Raw genomic sequence first — 24,358 nt, 5'->3', positions numbered from 1 at the left:
GCAACGCGGTGAATTAGTAATGTAGAGCCACGATCCGCAGGGCAGGTCACTGAAAAAAGCACACTCATTTATATTTTTCTCCATTCTCATTGTTTAGGCGAATCATTGGACTGAATAAATCTCAATGCTCTGCTGGGTAGAAAGAGAAAAGGAAAAACAGAATGTCTTGCCACTCGCCATTTTGAAAGGAAACACTGATGATCTGCCTGGAGCATTTGGAGAATTTAAGCTTCTGTGTTGTATTGTGTATATGGATCGTGCAGTAATACAGTGAAACAATGGTTAGGATTTGTTAGCCTTGACATACTTCCGTTCTTGGAAGGAACTTGCTGTTCTCATTCATGCCTAACGCAAAATATGTGCTAATAGCAACTAGCTTTTTGCAAATGTGGGCAAAATGGGATTTCACATTTGTTTTATTCGGTATTGCAGAGATAGAAACGTGATTCAGTCCCCGTGTCTTCTTTAGCGTACTGAGCCTTAAAACAAGGTATTTTTTTTAAATAGCATTTCTGCATTATTCTGCACTATTTTCCTTGAAAGGCTGCGAATATTCCAGCAATTTAACAGTAAAATACCACAAGCTACTCCATTCGGGCATCGTTTACCATCTGTGAAGAAGGGGTTCTGAAGGGCTCCTTCGTATCCGCGGGGAGGAACACTGCCTCGCTCAGGGGCTCTTTGTTGGGCAAAGTGGTTCATTCTGGGAGCATCGTCCACCCTTTTCACACCTACCATAGAGGCCTTCATAATGAACAGAAAAAGGCCTCCCTCTGAAGGCGATCCAAAGAACACTTTCTGAGAGTGCATCAGCTCAACCATTCTGAAAAAGCTGTAGGAAAAAAAACCCTCAAATCAGGCCTAATAGATGCCTGAAGTCGACAAACACCTTTTATTTTTTTCCAGGAAGTGGCGAACCAAAATGTCGAGGGTAGGATTCAGCCTCCGCTGTAATGAAATTTGTTTCGCTACGTTTGTATTTTTTTTCAGAAATGTTTGCGGTGCGTGTCTTCATATTAACCACCAAGCCTGTTGACTGGCCCCAAACCTACCCTTAGCCGTGATTGTAAATGTACTCCCGACCCCAAAAATGACCTTAACCCAAAACCCAACCCTCTCAGGGTAATTTCACAAGTCTGCAGTCACGCAGCTGTTGCACAGTACTGAGCAGGGAAGCAGTGTGGTTCGGTGGTTGAGGGATTGGTCATGTAATTAGAAGATTGTATACTAGGTTAGATTTCTAGGTGGGGCACTGACAATTTACTCTCGGGCAATTTAGTCTGAACTGGACTGTTTCAATATGCACACAGTGGTATAAAATAATATCTGAAATAAAGCTTGCCTGCCTTGCAAACGGGTGTCTTGCGAATGTACTATAACAAAGACATTCAAAATAAATGCACGGTATTTGTTTAGAAACGTATTTTCTCGTATGCTCTTAGAGAGTTTTAGACAGTATGTATTACCATAATTAGGTATAGGTTTAGTTTGAATCCATCTTGTGAAATATTTGACCCGTTAATAACTAAAACATGACTAAAACCCCTATGGTGCTGAGAACTTAATGCATATGTTTACTTAACATACTTAACAGTTCACTTTGGCTTTCACTAAAAGGATAATTAAAAGATACATTTTCCACTGCACCGGAATCTTTTGTCAGTGTGGGGGGGGGGGGAAAAAACAATTAACTTCTATTTTCTGAGCTATCCTCTGACTTCATGCCTCTACTTTTCGAATTAACGGAGGTCACCTTTGATCTCCGATTGTCAAACTTCATTTCCTCAAGGATTCAAGCGCGCAACCTCCATTTTCTTTCCCCCCCCCCCCCCCCCCCCTGTAAGTCGGTGATTGCAGGAGGAGAGACGGTGACAAATGGCCGAGGCAGCGTCGGGAGCGATCTGTGCGATTAAGCCCAAAGACTGACAGGGAGCGGCTGCAGCCCAGGCTGAACACCGCTGATTGGCTCTGATTAGCAGACAGCTCTCCGGCTTTCAGGGGCCGTCCGCGTTTCCGTTCCCGTAGAAACGGATTCGAACGTAACCGCACCGTCGAGAGTCACAGTGAGTCGACGTATGGCCCCGATCGCTGACGAGTTTTCCTCCTTCTCCCTCCTCCATTTTGGATTACTCACGTTTTCCCTCCTCCATTTTGGATTGCTCAACGGGCGGGGTTTCAGATCGCGGGGAAACGGGCGGACGCATCGCTTAATTATGGTGCGTCAGTGAGTCCCGTGGAGCCGGAAGTAATTCATTTGACATTTGCGCAACGGCAAACGGAACCATTTGGGTCAACCTGCTGAGGGCCACGCCACCAGGGGATTCGGCCTATACGTGCGCGAGAGATGTACATTTTAAAAATGTATTCCTCCCCTCGCTGCTTAATGTCCTGTATGTAGCGTACGGCTCTGGAGTGGGCGGTGAGGAGAAATGACGGTACGGTGGAATCCCGGCCGGAGCTCAGCCGTGAGTGTCAACGCTGCGCTGTAATGTATTTTTAACATGTTTACCGATTTTAACGGTGACAACGTGAAGCTGTCCGTTTCCCCCTCCACCGGGGGTTATCATTGGGTCAGCTGCCGAGATGAGTTTGTAACTACTGCAGTAGAAAATACATCATTTACACTCACGATTGTGTGTGATTTAGCGTCGTTCTCGTGATTTTGTGTCCCTTTGCTGACGGTTTGAGTGGAAACGAGTGTGTCGAGACAAGAACACACAAAGGGATAGTGAATATGGTAGCATTGGTTGTACATCATGCAATTATTCCAATTCCAAAATAAGCCATTTTGACAGACTTTTCAATATAACTCACTCATATAGCTGATCATAGAATGTGACCATTCTTAATTTGTAATTCTACTTTTCGTCATATCATGAGCTCTCTGTCACTGTCACTATCAATCAGAATTAATTACATGATGGATATAGTATTATGTACATGGATGGATGGATGGTCAATGTATGTGAACTGGCTAAAGATGTGTGTTGGCCAATCAGCAGAGACCATCTGGAGAGATAAGTGCACACAAAGGTCACAGTCGAAATTATGTATTTACACTTAATAAGCATGAACACATTTTTGTGTAGTCCAATTTTTTTAACTACATTTTAAACTGCATTCATATAACATAATTATTTTAGGTTTTTCTGTAACTTCTTGCAAGTGCATGAAAATGTTTGGGGTCCAATATTAATTGGCAAGTTCATACAAAAACTACTTATAACTTCCATTCAGGTTGAAAGGGGCATCTGAGGAAAGATTGAAAAGTATTTTTGGCGCTGGGGTCCCCACTACCACAGCCATAAGCAGAGCGATGCTCATATGGTGACATCGTGATGTTATTGGAGAAGGCTGCTCTTGTTGACATTGCTGTCATTGTGCCACATGATGCAGTTTGCCAGGGATACAATCTGCACCAGAGTTTGGCTTGAGTAGTCTGGAGGGCCAAGTCCTCCACCTCGGTAATGAAGTCGGACTGTTTGCTCCTGCAGAGTGACCCCCCTCCGTCAACATGAATGGAGATTTGCTTAATTGAACGAGATTTTCTCTCTGCCGAATTCATTAGGCCTTCCGTAAGAGCAAGTGATTCAGGCTGCCAATTAGGAGCGAACTTGTTTCTTTCAGTATTGAGTAGGGATGGCTGTGTTTCCTGACTATAAACAATGTGAGCTTTGCATATACAGAGGAGATCTCTGTGTCTCCATATTGGTCTGGACTTCTGGAAACACTGTAGTAGAGAAACCTCAGCTTTTTTGTGTGTCTGTGACACACAGAATTTCTGAACCTGCCTCTTTAGGGGAAGGGGCAGATTTGTGTCTTCTCAGTGCAAAGGTAGAGGTGTCTGGTATTGTCTTCATATAACATAAAATACCATAACATAATATGAGAACAGGCCATTCAGCCAAACGATTCTCACCATTGTCCTACAACTGAAGGGTGCTCACCATTTACCAACAAACTAGATTGTATCTTGCAACATAACACGCTTGGTCTTGAAAGCCCCAAGAGTTTCTACATGACTTGCAAGCTATTCCACACAGTGACTACTCTGTGTGAAGAAGTACTACTTCCAAATGTCTGTGCGGAACTTTTGCTCATTTAGAAAAGTTACTCCCTCTCTACGTTTTCTCAACTCACGCAAGAAGACCTATCAAGCTGCTCTTTTTTAAATATACAGCGTTCCCAATCACTTTCCATGCCGCCTCTCTGACCCCGTTCTATAAGGGAAATGCATCAGAGGCTCACCGTGAGTCATCCCAGCCTATGAGAAACTCAACCTGCCAGATGCTCGCCCTTAAAAACGTTCTCCCACACTCTCGTGTCGAAATAATGATTGTGTGGGGGGGAGAAATGAAGGTACAATTACATTTTTAATTCTTTAAATCAAAATGTATATTCAAATGTCAGCCTGAGGGTACGTGCCCTAACCTGACACATTTTTTTTATTCAAGGAACATGATTCTGGACAGGTTGTCAGGTTCTGCGTGCGCTTGACAAACCACGTTTAAGGTTTTCCAATCTGGCTGAATTAGGCTCGTGATACAGCACAGTATTCCCCGTGTTCTCTTCATTATGCTAGACTGACTCTGACAGTCAGCCTAAACAAGCTGTCCCAGTGCTTTCAGTTGCCGGAGACAGCGTTCCTCGCCGTTTCTTAGGTTACCCGCCTCGAACGCGGCTTTAAACTGAACAGAATACCTCCTTTGAGGTCGTCTCGAGAGCTTTGAATATACCCCCGCATTGTAAACATTCTGTCCGGTCTCAGTGGGAAGTTTCCATTACGATTGGGAGAAAAACGCCGTTCTAAGTGCCCCCCTCTCCACCGCGCACAATGGCTGTCGTCGCAGGCTTTTCCTCTGGTCACGTTCACGTTGCCGTTGAGACTCGTTTGAACAAAGCCTAAAACATCAGCTCCTGGGCTCGACTGTGCGATCCGCACACCTGGCAACCCTGGGACTGAACCACCGTTATCTCTACAGATAACTTTCTGTCTTTTATTTGATATTCCTTGGTGACAGATCGTAAATCATTGTCTTCGAAAATCGGTAGAGAAATATAAATATTTTATATTAATAATTAATATGAATAGATATCTTTATTTATAACATTATTTATATTGTTATTATGTAAAATAAATGAGGCTTTAAGAGTCCTTCTGTTGAGTGCCCTGCTGTGAGTTTCCCCCCTTGATGTCCTTTACTCCGCCGACATCATTGTTCTTAACCTCACACTGGCTGCAGTTTGAGAATATCCTGCCAGTGAGAGCCCTCTCGTAGCAAATTGCCAGTTAAAGCCGTAATCCTTTTAAAGCGCCACATTGTATTTATTTTGTATTCAAATCACTTGGCATTTCAAAAAGAGATTTAAAACTAATTTGTTACCATGCAGTGATACATTATTCAGCGTGAGCTTTTAAAACGAAACAAAAAAATAAAGCAGTGGATCAAAAGTTGAGAATAGTTATGATTTGTACGATTTGATTTAGCCGATTCTAGATCCTGTGTGCAGCTCACCTGGGTGGAGTTAGCTCAGGCGGCAGCTAGCTGTTCTGCATGGAGAGCCTTACAGGGACAAGTCCTCATGAAGGAACTCTGCCAACCTTTGTCTTAGTGCCAATGCCCGTTAAACACCTCACGCAATACCCTATAAACACATAACTAAAATGTGTGGTTGGGTCTTCAGCAGCACCAGCCGAAATCCGAACGGCCAAACTGTCCGTTATCAGCGGGGTTTGGCTCCTCGCTGAGAGCCCCTGCCCCTCCTGGCTGTGCCTGTTTAAGGCCTGACCTACGGCTGTTTGCCCTCTGGGCCGGGGGCTTCCGCAGGGGGTCAGGCACCATGCAGGTGGACATGCAGGGCTGGGGCGGGGGGGGGGCGGGGTCGGCAGATGCGACCGGCTCACATGTGACGTTGTTTGCGCAGACCGTGGATTTTTGGCGTGATTTGCGGACTCCGTCGCTGCCCCACCTGGTGCTGGGGGTGGGGGGGGGTGGGGGGGGGTGGAGTGAGTAATTAATTGCCCAACAGTGCGTGAGCTCCTTTCTTTACGAGTTCATTATGTCCAGTCATATTGGTGCATTATTGCTACATAATTGACGCTTGGCCCGGCAGATTGAGGGAGAGATTGGCAAATTAACACTTCCACTTGATTTATGTTTTTTGGGTTGTTCCGTGCAGTACACAATTAGCTTTTGCAGGTCAAAGAAACTTTTATATTCCAAAGTAATTCATATCACAGCAAGTCCAAGCCAATCCAATCCAGCGATAAATATTAGGTGTGGTTTAGTAGCATGCCGAATGGCCAAATGCTATTTGAATTACAAGTAAGCAGTTGATTGCATTTGGTATGTTCCTCCCCCACTTGATTACTGTGGATATGCAATAAAGAGGTTTTCTTATGGAGAAGATTACAGATGATATTGCATGCAGTGCTTATGTTCATTATATTGCATTCGGGGTAACAATTTAAGTATGTAGCCAGCATACAACATTTTGAATTATTTATTATGAATAATAAACAGACCATAACATTAGTCATAAAGTATATATTTTATGAATTCCACATAGTGTATAATTGTCCATAATGCTTTGATGATGTTTGGGGTTGGAGATCATATTTTCTTTTTTTCTGTTGTTCTTTTTTCCCCCCCTTCACTTGAATATGATGGGAATGATGTCTGTGCTGTTCTTTGATGTAGGTTTGTTTTGTGCTAGTTTGTGCTTTTCCTCGGAAATAAACGACAAAGTGGGGTAAAGAACACATTTAAAAATAATGAGCTTCACCTAAAATGGAGTGAAGTCTTATGTAATTTTGTTGCAACACACTGGGGAAGAATAAAGGGTAATTTTTTTTCCTGCATATTCTTTGAAATGGCTTTAATCATTCACTTTTTTGATGTGCAGACAATATCACTAAGAAGTTCCAGTATGGTATGTGCAGGAAAAAAGCATTTTGTTGTTTATTTATATTATTCAGTTTTGACAGTGTTATAATATATGTTGACCTACTTTCTTGTGACAGAAAGAAAAACATTTTTGTTGAAGCGTTCTATGACCCATGGCAAAAAGGCCATTGCTACTGATTCTGCATTGCTAGAAAAAATACTTACATTGAATTAACTGAAATTATAAATAATACATGTTTCTATTTTAATATTGACTGCATATGCATTCCCATTCCACCGGAAAATATATTATATGTATACACTCAGTGAGCACTTTATTAGGTATTTATTATATTTTAATATTGACTGCATATGCATTCCCATTCCACCGGAAAATGTATTATATGTATACACTCAGTGAGCACTTTATTAGGTATTTATTAGACTTATTTTTTGTTATATACTTATGTTATGTCTTTTGCTGCTGTAGCCTATCCACTTAGCTGTTTGACGGATTGTGTGTTCAGAGATGCTCTTCTGCATACCACTGTTGTAATGCATGGTTATTTTCATTACTGTCACCTTCTTGTCAGCTTTGACCAGTATGGCCCTTCTCCTCTGTCCTCTCTCTGCCCACAGAACTACTGGTCACTGTTTTCTGCAAACCATTTCCTGCAAACTCTAGAGACTTTTGTGTGTAAAAACACAAACGATCATTCCATGGTCAAAGTCACTTATAGCACATTTCTTCCCCATTCTGCCATTTGGTCTGAAAAACAACTGAACCTCTTGACCATGTCTGCATGCCTGTATGCATTTAGTTGCTGCCACATGATTTGCTGATTAAATCTTTGCATTAACAAGCTGGTGTACAGGTCTACCTAATAAAGTGATCACTGAGTGTATTTATATGTCACATTCTTAATCAAAACAAAATACCAGTATATATTGACTCCAAAAAAGAGAGGACCAGCAGCTATGAAGACTGAACCCTTAAAAGTAGGGCATCCATCTCCCTGAAAACACGCAATCCCATCTGACTGGCATAACCAGGGCCAGACACCCCAAATCTGCTTTCACAGTCAATTAATTCCACTTTCTCCCATCCAACTCCTTTATATTATCAAGCGTTTATTTTTATTTTTTTGAAAATATTTACAACTTTGACAGAAACAGAGATGATTCACCTCGCCACCAAAAGCGTTCTGTTAAAATTGTGTTCGGATTCTTCCCGCCCACGGATATATCATTTCACCAGCTGTGGCTAAGATGAGAAGATATTGTGAGGAGAAAAAGGCGGAGAAAAGCAATACTCTGCCTCCTCTGAAACATTATTCAAATCGAAGGACTCGACAAAATGTCAGCGGACTGAATGCAGGCCGTAGTCCTTCATATACACCGGGGCAGCCCCACTGGGCCGACCCGGGAGAATCAGCTGCATGTTCCTCCTGCTCTCAGCTTTTATTTTCAATATTCTTCTTATTCTTCTTCATTATGATTATTATTATTATTATTATGATGATGGTGTTCATGATTATTGTTGTTGTTGTTGTTGTTAAAAAATATATTATAATAGTATTCTACCTTATAGCAGTAGAAGTGCTCTTCAGTATGGTTGTGTAGTTTCCGTAGTTGGGTTTGCTGACCAGTAAAATCAGCCCCTGAAAATATCATCCTGGGAGATTTCTTTCCGCTCTGAATGTGACATCAATTTGTAAAGTTGGCATTTCGAGTATATAATGGCTTGAGGTCTGTTCTGGTCTTGTTACAGAAATTAAGAATTAAATGAGCCACAGTATTAAAAAAGAAATATCCCAGTCTACTCACAGCCTTGTGCTGTAATAGTGGCAGACCGCAATTTTTTTGCTTTGTGTAATTCAGTGACCTGCTTCTTTTGAAATTACATTGTATTTACATTGTTATATTCACATTTCCCTTTCTAAATCACACAAATGGAACAGAATGTTTAACAAGAAGTTGTGGCTTGGAGTAGGGGGAGTTTTAGGAAGAAGAACCACATTCAAGAGCTCCCTATCGGAATCCCTGGAGTTATTATGAAGTTATTAGGGCCAGTTAATATAAAGTAGATCTGGGCTCTAAATAGAATATTATAGCTTTCCTCAAATGGGTCAAAAAAATTTGGTTTTGATTTCATCCCAGCCACCGTCGTCTCGCCAGGCCCCTCTGCGTAAATGGCTCGTACCCGTGGCGGGAAGCGCGATTTGAGAATATGCCGGAACGCATTGACCTTCCGCTCGGCGGTGATTGCGAGCCGTCTGAAGTGTGGGCTACCTACGGCGGCACGGCGTTCTGCTGAAGGGCACTAGAAGGGCTTGTCGGAGTGAATGTCAAGTGAGACTGTAGTGGTGGCCCCTTGCCTCGGCTCCCGCGACGAGCCTTGCCTTCCAAAGGCCACGTTGATAACGGAAAAAGACTAGTTCCGGAAAATGAGAGACTCGAGTCCGGGTGCGTTGATTTGCTGAAGTGTCGTTCGATTTAAAGTTTTATCAGTAAAGCGTTTTTTTTATTTTTTTTTATTTTCTAACTGCCACATGAAATGTTCAAGGGCAGTCGTTCCGCGTGCTACAATTTAGGTTCGCAGTTAAGTACATCTTGTTTTGCCTTGACTGTGGATGTCTGGTTATCCTTACGATTCGAAGCAACTGCTGACGTTAAAATTCAAGTGCATCGCCTTGGGCTGAAAATAAGCTTAGGCTAGTGGCGCATGTAGAAAAAATAAACTGATTGGGAAAAAAAGCTTCCATTTTGTGATGATTACTTATTTTAAAGGCATCATTTTGGATTTAATTTTTTATTGAGGTTGCGTTTCTTCTGTGTTGGGCACATCCCCTGATACTCCGCATACAGCTCTGGTGTAGGTTGCATGGTAGCGGAAATACTGATGTCCTCAGCTCATTGTGTTTGTATTTATGGAAAAGTACTGTACAGTAGTTAAGGAGCAGTTAGGAGAAACAGTGGAACTATCACTGCAATGGCCCTGTGTTTTACCTGTTTACCTTTCAAACACAATGGCTGTGCGGATCTTATTGTGGCTACACCGGGATTAGAACCACCGACCTTGCGTGTCCCAGTCATTTACCTTAACCACTACGCTACAGGCCGCCCCATACAAGCATGTTGTAGTTTTCCAGTCATAAAAAACCGAAGCCTATAAATGGCAATACCGTGGTTTGCTCGTTTGGATATGTGTTGTGTGTGAATTAGCAACTTGTACATTAGGGACTGAAGTGTATGTATATATGCCGACAGAACTCTGTTTCTTAGATCTGGCTTATTAAAGTGTGAAGAAGTTCCTTGTCGTCTAGGATAATGTTTCGGGGGAAGGTGGAATGCCTCCCCTAGTCATCCTCGCAGTGGTCTTGATTAGATTATAATTTGCAATATGAAGCTAACGAGGACCCATCATATGTATTCGTGTTGGGAATATGAATAAGGAAATCTGAGAAAAGAGGAATTTATGTTGCGATGAACTGTGCAGTATTTATTTATCTTTTTTTTTTTACCCAAACCATCATGCTTTTTTAAAATAAAACATCAGTCATTGTTTTCAGATGTTTTTTTAAGCCCCGTGACCTCATCGTGCTGGATTGGGAAAAAAAACCCATGCAAAATGCTAACTTTCACAAAATGCCAGCTTCCTTTTAATGGCTATTATTGGAGCTTAGTTTCAAGTTTAGTTTGGTAAAAATGAAGCTCTTGACTTTACTGCCTGTGTCTAAAGGCCTACATCATCTTGGGAGATGTTGCCTCTGAGGATGGAGGTTGCTGCACATCTGAGACTGACTGACCTACTGCTGTCTGTGGAGCTGCGTGATCAAAGTGACCCTCGACATATAAAAATTGCAATTTCATAATTTATTCACACGGTAACTGTTCAATGAAGTCTACAATCGGTTTACATATTTTCACTCACCTCCCCTCCGATAAAAATGAGGATAGATAAGGACAGAATGAGATGCAGAGGACTATGTAATTGGGAGAGATCAAGTTCAATACGCCATTGGCCTACGTAAGCGTATACAACTACTTCAGCATACTACGTAAGCATATTTCATAAGCTACCAAAGAGAATGTGAACGACACAAATTTCTGCAGTAAACCAACACATTGCTGCTTTTGAACAAAGCCAGTGATCATCTGCTGCCTAGCGCTTGCTAGGGCTTCTGTTGCCTTTGGCCATGACGAGCTGTAAAAAGGCAAAGTGAAGGTTACACTAGAACAGGGAAAATGGGAAAGCACACACGCCCAGTAGGCTATATTGCCAATATCAATGCAAATGTTTTTCCAGCTGAATGATAGCCAACTGCACCGGTAGCATAGCTAGGATTGTTTCCCTCATGCAAAAGGAAATGTTTCGCTGTCAGCACCTAGCGCTGTTCGTTTCTATGCTGCATAATTGCCGAAAACATCGAGACGGAACGGAGAAAAGTGGGGACGTTTCTCTACTTAATCAAATTTCAAGTGGGATTCCGCCGACATCAACAGCAATTTGAGCTCGGCAGTGATGTGACAGCGGGGAACGGTCCCTTATGCATAAAGTAGCCTTTAGACTTGTTGTTGTTTTCATTTGACTAATTGTGGTTCAGACAACGGCGACAACAAGCAAAATTATCTTGAAAGAAAGGAGTGTGTAACCTGCCTCCCGAAAGCAGACTCAAGAAGCAAGTAGCCTCAGTCACTTAAGACGGGCGCGTTCGTTTATTCACGCTCCGAGGGCTCTCTGGTCGTCAGGAAAGGAGAGCTGATAATCGAATGTACCCAAAATCTTTCAGCATGCTGCAGTGTATTTGTTTTAAACACCACAATGAGAACTGTAGTTCTAGTGTTGACACAGCAAAAACACCACACAGAAAACTGTACTTCTAGTGTTGACACAGGCAGGAACACCACACACAAAACAGTAGTTCTACTGTTGACACAGACAGAAACCCCACAGTGAAAACTGTAGTTGTATTGTTGACACAGGCAGGAACACCACACAGAAAACTGTAGTTGTAGTGTTGATACAGGCAGGAACACCACACACAAAACAGTAGTTCTACTGTTTACACAGACAGAAACACCACAGTGAAAACTGTAGTTGTAGTGTTGATACAGGCAGGAACACCACACACAAAACAGTAGTTCTACTGTTGACACAGGCAGAAACCCCACAGTGAAAACTGTAGTTGTATTGTTGACACAGGCTGGAACACCACACAGAAAACTGTAGTTGTAGTGTTGATAGAGGCAGGAACACCACACAGAAAACTGTAGTTCTACTGTTGACACAGACAGAAACCCCACAGTGAAAACTGTAGTTGTATTGTTGACACAGGCAGGAACACCACACAGAAAACTGTAGTTGTAGTGTTGATACAGGCAGGAACACCACACACAAAACAGTAGGTCTACTGTTGACACAGACAGAAACCCCACAGTGAAAACTGTAGTTGTATTGTTAACACAGGCAGGAACACCACACAGAAAACTGTTGTTCTACTGTTTACACAGACAGAAACCCCACAGTGAAAACTGTAGTTCTAGTGTTGACACAGCAAAAACACCACACACAAAACAGTAGTTCTACTGTTGACACAGACAAAAACCCCACAGTGAAAACTGTAGTTGTAGTGTTGACATGGGCAGGAACACCACACAGGCAACTGTAGTTGTAGTGTTGACACAGGCAGGAACACCACACAGAAAACTGTAGTTCTACTGTTAACAGACAGAAACCCCACAGTGAAAACTGTGGTTGTAGTGTTGACACAGGCAGATCTGTCACTCACAGTACAGTAGCTGCTAACCTGTAGGGACCTGGAAAACAGCAACAGGGCACAGGAGCAGTTAAAGGTAATCAGAGGAACAGTGTGTGACTGAAATGCCGCCCTACCCTGGTGGGATGGGGCCAGGTATGAGTCCCTGCTTTGGACCCTCTGTTACAGTCAGTTAAAATAGGCAGGCTTTAGTCAAAGGGGGCAGCCTGCACTCATGGAAAATGCCTTTACTGAGTTACTGACTTCACTGACTGTAATTAAACCTTCTAGCACACAACGTTGATTTATTATTCTTTTGTAACCGTGTTTTTGAGACCACAAGAAGCACCGTTGATAGTGAAATTAACCTTTTTTCAACTGAAGAGCTGCTGAAGTCCCACAGCCGTGGTTCTCTGGCTTTAACGTGACACCGTATACTGCAGCAGTCTGCATGTCTCTGGATTGTTTCTGTCTGTGGTAAATAAGCAGTTGCGGAAGCTAAAATGATGTTTTCAACAGTTTTCTATCAGTGTTGCGCGAATAAGACAATGCTAACTAGTATGGAGTGAGCAACTGAACTGGATTTCCTTATTTTACATGAGACAAACACATGCCTTGTCTTTCTGGGCTACTTGGGTCTGTATCAACCATCGAGGTATCTAAGAACTGGAATCAGCTTCCACTTCACTAGATTCCTATGGAGCTGCAATTTATGGAGGCCGCCATGTTTGACTTTTAAATATAGGCCTTGGAAATAGACATTAAAAAAATACAGAAAACTACAATTGTAGTTATGGCCCTGCTAGAATCTCGAGGTGCTAATATTTTTAGGTTAAAAGAAAAAAAAAGCACAGACCTTGTGGGTTGTCATGAGCAGGACTGGCCAAACCTGTTTCAGGGAAATCATTAACTAGTCCACACAGGAAACTGCGGTCTGTGATTGAAGACCATGGAAGAACATAATAAAAGGTTTACAGTGTTTCAGTGGAAGGGAAAGTGTCAGAGCCACTAACAAAGACTCCCGCAGAAGGACTACCCCTTAGAGTGTCTCATTTGAGCTCGGTTTCCCCCGGACGTGTCAGTGCTTCGGCTGTGTCGTGCGAGTGTTGAACAGGAGAGGAGAGGACGTGCCTGGGGGGGGGGGGGGGGGGTGGTGGTGGAGAGTTTAGGCTGTGGGTGGCGGACGCAGGCATTGTTTTAACGAGCGCTGCGATGGGGGAGGGCTGACACCGCGTACACCGCGCGTGAACGTGCCTCAGCGGTGTTCTGGGACAGGAGGGCTCTGTTTTGTGGTCTGATTACCGCTCCCCTGCTTGCTGTACCCCAGGGCCACACCTCTGGAGGAGGTTGTTTACCAGCGGAGCGGAGCAGATTACAGGGATCTTCTTCTTTCCATGATTTATTGCCCGTACTTCAGCATCCCCTGTGTAATGCATCATATAGGCCTACTGTATGTGTGTGTGTGTGTGTGTGTGTGCATGGACATGTGTGTGTATGTGTGTGTGGGTGTCTGTTTAAGTTTGTGTATGTGTGTGTGTGTGTGTATGTGTGTGTGTGTGTGTGTGTGTGTGTGTGTTTGTGAACATGTGTGTGTGTGTGTGGACATGTGTGTGTGCATGTATCGACATGTGTGTGTATGTGTGTGTGGGTGTCTGTTTAAGTTTGTGGATGTGTGTATGTGTGTGTGTAAGTTTGTGTATGTGTGTGTGTTTGTGTTTGTGAACATGTGTGTGTGTGTGTGGACATGTGTGTGTGCGTGTAAGTGTGTGTCTCTGTGTGTATGCGTGTGTGTTTGTATCTGGGTGTGTGTGCGTGGCGCTGTGTGTCCGCATGCATGGAGGAAAAAGCCTGATCTGATTGCATTGTAATGCAGGCGGAGGATGGGAGAGCGTTCAGGAATAATGACTCAATTCGGGGGCCCTTGGGGTATGACATACAGTAGACCTACATAGTCCTTTCCTTTGAATAATTTATTCTCGCCGCGGAGCATGTGAACGGAAAGCCAAGGCGTATTTGTTGCGGTATCTGCAGTGCGTTGTCGCTTGTTCCGGGGTTGGATGCTGCTGGTGTAAGCCCTCTGTGCCACACGGTGCCAGTGTGAGCTACGCGTTGATTCCCGGGAGGTACCTGGCCATTTTCAGCAGGGAAGCCTGCCACAATAATAACGCTGGCTTTCTACTGCTAAGGAAACGCACCCATAGAGACACCGCAATCAGGAACACGGCCAGTAGGGAATAGCTGTGATATCTGGTTGCTGTCATTAAAATACAGGGCAGATTACCAAAAATTGTTGTGCTTTTGGCGGAAAATATTTCTTTGTTACTGTTCACTTTGTTCATATTTTGTTTTGAAAAGATTCCTGTATAGGATTTCTGTTCAAGTCACCGTGCCATACCTTAAGTGTTGTTTTTGCTGTGTTTATACATTTGGAAAGTCTTTTATAAACAGATTTGTTGGACCATTTTTTTGGACAAAAGCAAGTTGTCATGGAATTTTGCGATCATATAAGAGCAATGTTCGCTTTTGCCGTGGTGTTTAAACACTGTTTCACAGTTGTCTCAGAGTGTCGTACAGTTGGTAAAGAAAAAACCAAGGGAGAAACAGCAAACAAGGAATGATTTAAGGCTCATGGTTTGAGAGTGCATGTCTTTCAAATGCTTAAGCATAACAGAGGGAATCAGGAAGCGTGACTATTTCTGATGCAAACACAATGAATATTGTTTGCTGGATTCACGGTTCTGTGCCAGGAGAGAGCGCCGGCTTGATAAGGATTGTCTCAGAGAGCCGTTATTTGTAAAGGGGTAACAAAGGACCGTGTTTGTATATGTATGAGATTGCCTAGTGTTCCAGACCTATTATCTCCACCTTCACCACCACGTAAAATAAAATAAAATAAAATAAAAACCCCTCAAAGAAAGCATGTTTTGACTGAGGCGTTGACTAAGTGGCTCATTTGCTGTTCCTTCCTGCCTTGTCTTCCCATATCGTTCTGTTTGGTCTGTCCGCCCTGAGCCATTGCTGCCTCGTCCGCCTGTCGTCTTCTAATCCGACCCCCCCCCTCCTCCCCCCCCCCCCCTCCTCGGCCCGGACTGACACTCGGCCGCCTCACGACGCCCCTCGGAACAGGACTAATTCGGTTCCTTATTTCCAATCAGGGGGCGCGCGGCGTTTTTGCGGCTCCGGTCGGGATGATTGATGATGATTCGGAGCGGGAAGCTGCAGAGGCTCATGGGAGGCCTAGCTGTTCCTTCAGCGGTTAGGCAAACAGCGTCCGCAGAGAAGAGGGCCGCGGCCCTTTTCCTTTTTCGGGGTGGGGGGGGGGGGGGGGGAGAGGAACACTATTGTGCATACAGTGTGTGTTTTAACAGTTTTTGAATAGGCGGCTCATATTGATTTGTGAAGAGAACTATGGAACAAAGAGGCCTCACACAAGAGAGGATTTGCTGGGAAAAGTGGTTTTTAGGGGCTGGTTTTAATTGGTGCATCTGGATTCGTGTAGCTGCGGGGGGGGGGGGGCACCAGTATCTTAGCGAATATGAAACTGCATTCATTTGCCATCTGCCAGATTGAACCACTTCTGCTTTAACTGGCGAGGGTCATAAAGAAATCCTTTTATTTTTATGAGAAAGACATAAAGTGCTGTAAACAGTATTCGAAAAGATGAAGCGTTTGGTTTGGCCTCGTCGATTTGTTCACGCCGCACCGTGTTGCCACGCTCTGGTCGCGTGGATGTTCTCGCCCCTTCCCTGTGCTCTTGTGCGCGTCCGTTCACCCGTTACTTCCTCTGCCCCCTCTCTCTCGCGCGCAGAGTCGTCCTCGTCCGTGCAAGTGCGCCTGGACTCCACCACCGCCACGCGGCTGACCACGCGGCCCAACCTCTTCACCACCTCCACCCGAGCGCCCATGACCTCCACCCCCGGCCAGCGCGCCCGGACCACCACCACCCTGGCGCCGGCGGGGGGCGACATCCCGGAGCTCACCACCCGGCCGCCGCCCTCCTCCCAGCTGCCCAACATCGCCGTGGACTACTGCAGCCCGCTGGAGGAGTCTGACGTCTTCTGGCCCAAAACGCACCAGGGTCACGTTGCTAGGCAGCCGTGTCCGGCAGGGACGATTGGTAAGAGAGCGCTGCGTCATCTTTGCACCAGCTGGCCGGCATTAGCGGAGGGGGTAGCAGGTGAAATAATGACAGCCATTATTCCCAGCCGATTAGCAGGTGTATTCTGGTTCTACGTGGGTGTGTGCATGTGTCTGTGTTTTTCTGGAAGTACACGTAAGGGTAAAAGGGCCAAAAACAGAAGATAATAAGGAAGTAATTTCTGGCAGTACAACACCTTAACCTCCCTTGTTTCAGATAAACTGTTTGTGTGGAGTACTAAATACATTCTTGTGTAGGGTCCATTTGTACACTGCATATTCAGTCTCATTATTTTCTAAACAATTTGCATTTATTACATTCATGCTAATTCGTTTCTGGGCTATATTGAGATTACGAATGCCATTACTAATTACATTTGTGAGGTAAAATGTGTGAATGGATTTTGTTGTTGGTTAGCTGGGGGTGTTTTTAATTTTGTGTTCCGTTTGAGCACGAGAAAGGCTGCTTGTTCAGTTTATTCAGAACAAATGATGGTTTCTCTACTCCAGTCCATCTCAGAGCCTGAAATCTCAAACCAACGTTGTGTTGAGGAAAGGCAGGAGCGCAATCATCGACTTCAGAAAATAAACACCAGCTTCGCAACCGTAGCTGAAGCGAAACTTTCACATGAACGCCATGTCACGTTAACGATGGCGAGTTCGCACGCAGCGGTGGATTGTGGGATTGTGCTCGCTAACTGCTGCGGTATACATAGAAACAAAATGAGAGGATGCAGAAATAGGATCGGCACCAAGCCTTTATGATTCACAGAGGGAGCAGAGGGTTGGGGGTTGGGGGTTGGGGGGGGGGGGGGGGCGATTACAGTGGAAAAATGCGCTTGCCCTTGCGGTCACGGAGGCAAATTTAATACTGCTTCCTTTCATTGGACGCGTCTAGAATCATAACTAGATGCATGCATCCGCGCACAGGCCGACCATTGTCATTGAAATGAGCAAAACAAGAGAGCCAAAAGCAAGGGCAAGGCAAGCGGCGGGAATGCACTGTAAACACAGACCTAATCCAGATGAAGGTTCCTGTAATGGGGGGACTTGGCCAGGCCCTCAGGGCTTTAATAACTGGAGCGTGATCTGCACATCCTCCCCGCTGCATGGGAAAGGCAGCGCGAGGGTTGTCCCTGGAAGTCCACCCTCAGGACAGCTTTCAGACGGACAGATCAAACAGAAAATTAGACCGTTTGCAGTTGGGTGGGTGGCCAATCTTAATTTCTCTTATTCCTCATTTTGTTTAGTTCCTCTTAATTTCAGATGTTAAATTAATTCACACAGCTACTGGATGTCCCTAGTCTAATGAAACGTGAAAATGGGTCATTTGGAGGATTTGACCAAACTCAAGAGATCAGGATGTGGGCGGGACTTCCGTCTTTCTTGGGTGGTCTTCTCGTAATGATCGAGTGAGGGCCCGGCCCAGACATCGGGGGGTACTGACGCTCCGTCCGTCTCACAGGGACCGCTACGTACGCGTGCATGACCCAGGAAGTCTACTGGGATCCTCAGGGGCCCGACCTCAGCAACTGCACATCACCGTGGGTGCACCACATCATGCAGAAGGTGAGTGTGCACGGGGGGGGCATCTCGGTGGCGCAGCCTGCAGAGCACTGACCGCATGCTCATCGCGAGCCGCGACGTCGGCGGTTCGAATCCGGCCGTCCGACATTTGTCGCATGTCTTCCCCTCTCTCTCGCCCCCATTCTTCCTGTCTCTCTATACTATATACTGTCCAATAAAGCTGAAAAAGGCCTAAAAAAAATATATTTAAAAAAATAAAGAAGGTGAGTGTCCCTCGGGTGGTCACTGCTGGTCTTCAGCAGATGAGCCTCTGGTCTCCGTACCGTTACACTTCCACATTACATTACATTACATTACATTACTGCCATTTAGCAGGCGCTCGTATCCAGAGTGACTAAGATACCTTTTCGTCGTATCAATTTATACAGCTGAATGTATACATTTTGGTTTTTGTATGTTATTGTCCCTTGCTCAGGATTCCTACCTGGGAATCAAACCTGCGACCTTTAGTTTAGAACCCCAGTCTAAGTCCAAGCCTGTATGTGGACGGTGAAGTCTGAACAGGTCCTTTCAGAAGGAGGCCACGCCATCTCAGAGTTTTAATCCTGCCTCGGACGGCGGCACGCGGCACAAGTGCCGCCGTTAATCAGAAGACGGCACACGCCATCCCGGCTTATGAATCATAAACCAGAGACGGCCTAACAGGAACCTGCCAGGTCGCACGGATCAAGCGCCTTCTCTTTTTCTCCAAAATTCTTGTGCCGGTCACAAATCTCAGCCCATTAGTGGAATTGGATTTTTTTTTTTTTTTTTTTTTTGCTTAAGGGGAGGTGGAAATGCTTGAGAATAATGTGCTCTTTGGGAATGGGCTGAAATCATTGGCTCTTACATTACTCAAAGCCTGGAGAGGAAGGGAAAAAGTGCCCGTGTCATTTTTTTCACAAGCAGTTGTTTTTCGCTCTTCAAAAGAACATGTTCTTCCCTTGCCAAATTTAGTCAAACAAAGTTAGATTTTTTTTTCCTTCAAGCATGAGTCTCATAAGCCCGTCTGCTCTTGGGTGAAACTTGATCTCTTTGGGAATGTGTTAGTCTCCAATCAGAAGTGCCAAACAGCACCGTACCGGGAGGAGACGTTTGTGTCACCTTCTCTGGCGTCTGTAATTATGTGCTATATGTGATTAGAACATTGTCATCTGAACATTCTCGCACCGATGTGACACTCCCTGCAGGTAATTGAAAGCAGTGGAGTTCTAGAAATCCCCAAAAAAAGTACTCTTCAAAGGGTTAATACAGGTCTGGAGCCACATCATTATTGTACACAGTGTCAGGGAAGTGAGCATTAAGTAAAATATGATTAATTTATGAATGCGGTGGTTTTAGCGGCTGGTTTAATGTTCGGCTTACCAAAAATAACATGTGCATCGGCAGTTGAAACGCCTCACTTATCCAACAATAGTAACTTCTGAATGAGTTATTTTAAAGCTGCGTTCGCAGGCATGTTGCCGTACAGCTCACGTGGCGTCTGTACATACGTGCTAAAATGTGTGAGCTGGGTGTGTGCCTCTCTCTAAAGTGCTGCATGACAGTCAATCCGATCTGAGTTCGGTTGCCTTGGTAACTTGTCAGAAGGCACAGCATTTGATCTCTCATTGTATGCCAGCGCAATCCTGGAAGACAATGCTCATTTTCATCTGATTACATTTTGCTTAGTGGAAGAGCTATTTACAATCCTTAATAATTAATTCTCCAATGAAACAGTGCTCGGCACATCAATCAAATGCGGGCTTGTTTGTGAAGATCTGTGCCTTAATTGGCGCGCCCATTAATCAACTATGTACATCAGGCTATTTAGACGTGACGATCCTGGATATTTTAAGTAGGAAGCGTCATCGCCCTTCTTAAATTTGCATTATGTGTTGTGAGAGCACCTGCATGTGGAAAAGATTTCAGTGAGCTAAATCAAGGCATTAGCGTGCGGATATGCTGCCTGCATACTGAGGCCTCTCCCGTTGGTGTTCCATATTCTGCAGGTGAGTGCAGCTCAAATGTAGTGCAGGTACGGTGATTGAAAATGTATTCACCGGGCTGATTTTGTGTTGAATTGCTCAGTTTAAATAGATTTCATGCCATTGTGATCTGCAACCTCACGAAACAAATAACAGAAAAGCTCATTCAATCTCATTCACAAACAGCAGCGTCGCGCGGTAATGACAAAGATGATGAATGAGATATCCCCCGGGAAAAGAAGGGCTCCCGTATAATTAAGAGAAGGCAGCTGATCAAAGGAGAGAGTTCAAAGAACAGCAACACCATCGGCTCATTGGTTTAGGGAGGGTTTACACGTTCATATTCATCAAGACACTCCATCGAAAATGTAACTCCTTGCAAAAGCTTTTATGAGTTGGCCTGCGGGACTGACCCAGATTTGATACTGGATCAGAGGGGCCATCCATGCATTGGACGAGGCACCCTGGTATCCCAGCACATCTCCTTTCCTGCTGCCGAGTATTTCCCATCCCTCTGCAAACACTTCGCTTTTCCCCGGTCTTTATGTCAAACACAGTTGACTTCCCCGCATTGTATAATTAAGTAATAGTGCTAAAGCATGTCCCTTTGTTTAATTATGATAGTATCTACAATATTTTATCAACGGAAAAGCGTGACTCATTTCTTTTTACTGCGTGTATTAGTGATAATAAGGAGCTTGACAGGGCGTAATTGCATATGCTTCTTCCTGTTTCCTACCAAATTAAACGAGTATTAGCAAGACTAACAACATGACCCTCTGATATTCAAACATTTCACTGGGGTGTAAAAGCAAAAAATAAATAAAAAAAAGCAACATGATGAGAATTCGGTCAATAGATCAGACCTCCTCGCCAGGCAAGATGATAATCGTACAATTTAGCCTGTGATGCTTTCTCATTGCCGCTTAAACGATTGCATTTTGCTCTGGACAGTTTTTATTTATTTTTTGCCTCCCCCCCCGTAGACTTCCTCCCCAGCGGTGGGGCTTATCGGCCTAATGATGCTGTTTTAAAGAGTATCATCTCTTTGTAGTGAATTTGACAGAAGGCAGAATCGAGTAGCGCAGACGAGTAGCGGGCGTGCATTTAGCAATTACGATGTTTGTTATGCAAAACATGGCTGGCGCCTCTGGTCCGGCGTGGCTAAACAGCCTGAAATTGCAGCCTTGCTTTTCAGCCACACAGGAAAACAGGGCGAAGGATGCAATTACATTTTCCTTCCCATCAGGTAACATTAATTCCTCTTTTTATCTCCAATCAGCCTCCATATATCCCCACAGCCCCGTCCCCCATTATTTCCTCTGAAGAAATGCAAAACACTATCTCACAAAAACCACATTGGAGTCTCCTTCTCGCACGGTGTCTATTTATTTGCCGTTGAGGAGAAATCAACTCGCATCGAAGCATGTTTGAAAATGTAAGTGCGGCCCTTCGCATGTGTTGATTCCAGAAAATGCCTACGCGTGTAAATCTTGTCTACGTATAGTCGAAACGCTAAATGGCACTGCGACGGAAGTGTGCTTTTCGAAGTTTCACGACCTTAGTTGTATGAAAACAGCGCTGTGTCAGTAATTGAGAAATAGGAATCAAATGCCTTTCTTACATTGAATCATTGCTTACATTTTAATTAGTTAAACATGTTTCCCGATGTTAAGGACAAAATGCTCAGCTGTGCGATTAAATAATGATTCATAAAAGCCTGACCTCCCAGCGGTTATTTTCGGTGTTCACGCATGGCACTTCTCCGCTTCTGGAACACGAGTTTGAGCAGGAGCAGGGCCGGTAGCTCAGCTTTCTCCAGAGCCCAACAGTGCACAGGAAGGGGGGGAAATCTGCCTTCTCCAGCCACTCTAATTAGAGAACTTCACTCTTTCTTTTCTTTCTTTTTTTAATGCAAGGGGAGGCTTTGGTGCCTCTAGTCCATGTCCAGACAGCTTATGTTCCGATGTCAAAGACCCAGATCCTGGGCTGTTTCGGTTTCTCTCTGTTCTCCGAGGATGCCGCAACCCTAACGGTCCAGAGTCGCACAGGCCCCCGATTTCTAATTGGACTGCAGGCTCGAGTGTCCCTGACCGCCTCGGTAACTCAGTGACTTCAGTTATTATGTTTTATTTTTAATAGCCGGGAATATCTCGGCCGGTTAAAATTTTCTGCTCTTTTTCCCAGAGCGGTTCGACGTTCCAGCTCCTACAAATGGAGACGTTGGAAACTTTGCGTTATTGAAATATTTGGGCTTTGACAATAATCTGCCGTCTTTTTAATGAGCAAATTCAGACATTCCAAAGCCCCAACAGCAGTGAGTGTGCTTTGCAAGCTGTGATGTGTCCTTGTTCAACCCAATCTGCTTCTATCACTTTAACAGCAGTCTCGGAACCAGGTTTAATTGTCTGTGCTATTCGCTTTTTTTCTCTGTGTGCTCCATCTCTTATAGCAGTACACAGTTAAGATATCTCAAGCGGGGGTAACAATTATTGCAGTCTACAAACGTCATGTACATTCAGTGCGCACTTTATTAGGTAGACATGGACACCAGCTTGTTAATGCAAATATTTAATCACCTAATAATGGGGCAGCAATGAAATGTATAAAAGTATGCAGACATGGGCAATGGGTTCAGCTGTTTTGCAGACCAAATTTCAGAATGGGGAAGAAATGTGATCGAAGTGACTTTGACCTTGGAATGATTGTTGGTGCCAACTCAGGTTTGAGTATCTGAGAAACTGCTGATCTCATGGGATTTTCACAACAGGATCAGAAGAGAAGGGCCAGACTGTTCAAAGCTGACAGGAAAGTGTCAGTAACGCAAATAACCACGCATTACAGCAGTGGTATGTAGAAGAGCATCTCTGAACACATCGTGTCAAACCTCTTAAGTGGCCAGCTACAGCAGCAGAAGACCAATAAGTAAAAATAAGTTGAATAAATACCTAAAGAAAAGTGCTTAGTGAATGTATTTCAAAGCGTAATGTCTGCACCATTTTGCAGAAGGCAGGTGATATTGCTACTGATGTCAACCATCTTTTAAACTTTGTGTTTTGTAAAATTGCAATCTGGTCTCTTCTGAAAGAGAACATTCCAATTCATTTTGTAATATTTATGACCACACATTATCACAATACCTGAAAGCAGCGCTGGCATAGTACATATGCATCTCCACAAACCATGAAATGGTTTTGTTTTATGAGCCTTTATTTGTTTACTGTGTCTGCTTTGCAAAGATTTCCTCTTCTGACGACTCTGACGGTTGTAAACAATCTGGAAATAACTCAGCTTGAATCACTCAAACAGAAATTTAAATTTTAAAAAATAAGTTTTTGTTTGTGTACAAATGCCTATGCAAGCAGCAACAAGGACTCTTAAAAGAACACTAAAAAGTGTCCATTGCAATGTGAGCTGAGATGACATTTTTGTCCCAAAATTAAAGGCCTCCCTTCGTTTGTCTTCTCCAAGCTTAAGCCAGGAGAGACTCCAGCCGCCACCATCGCTAAGGAGCTTTCAGAACAGACCAAGGGTCACATCCATGCGGGGGACATCACCTACACCGTCAAGGCCATGGGACAGCTGGTGGACCTGCTGGATGTGGAGCTGAGAAATCTCACCCCCGGGGGAAAGGACAGTGCGGCTCGCAGCCTGAACAAGGTAACCCCCGTCTAGATCCAACAAAAAACATGCCCCACAACTTAACCTCTCTCTCCCTTTATCTCTCTTTATCTCTCTCTCTCATACACACACACACACACACTCACTTTCTCCCTCTATCAGTCTCTGCAAACTATCATTTGTACCTGCTTATATTCTTCTTTTTCTTCTTCTTCATCATCATCATCATCATCATTTCCGCCTCCCATCCACCCTGGCTTCACACACAGTCTTACCCGAGGAGTGGAAATTGTTTTAATGACCGGGGACTCTTCGTTTGTCGTGGAGAATGATCCCTCTTCACCTGAATGATCCGCTTGTTTAAAAGAATACCGGAAAGTAAGGGACTGAAAGAAGGGGGTGTCTGGGTTTAACGCCCAAC

General features: G+C 44.3%; 1 protein-coding gene across 1 annotated transcript in view; it reads left to right on the top strand.

The window, feature by feature from the left end:
• Nucleotides 1-24,358, top strand: part of adgrl3.1 (adhesion G protein-coupled receptor L3.1) — a 202,425-nt gene that overhangs the window by 103,314 nt on the left and 74,753 nt on the right. The window contains exons 7-9 of the mRNA XM_061244330.1: nucleotides 16,455-16,763; nucleotides 18,249-18,352; nucleotides 23,788-23,976. Of these exons, the coding sequence (XP_061100314.1) occupies nucleotides 16,455-16,763; nucleotides 18,249-18,352; nucleotides 23,788-23,976 (602 nt within the window). The remainder of the gene's footprint in view (nucleotides 1-16,454; nucleotides 16,764-18,248; nucleotides 18,353-23,787; nucleotides 23,977-24,358) is intronic.

Source organism: Conger conger, chromosome 6 (assembly GCF_963514075.1).
Source record: "Conger conger chromosome 6, fConCon1.1, whole genome shotgun sequence".
NCBI classification, from domain to species: Eukaryota; Metazoa; Chordata; class Actinopteri; order Anguilliformes; family Congridae; genus Conger; species Conger conger.
Note: the sequence above shows the minus strand (reverse complement) of the source record. Positions and strands in the feature narration are given on the sequence as shown.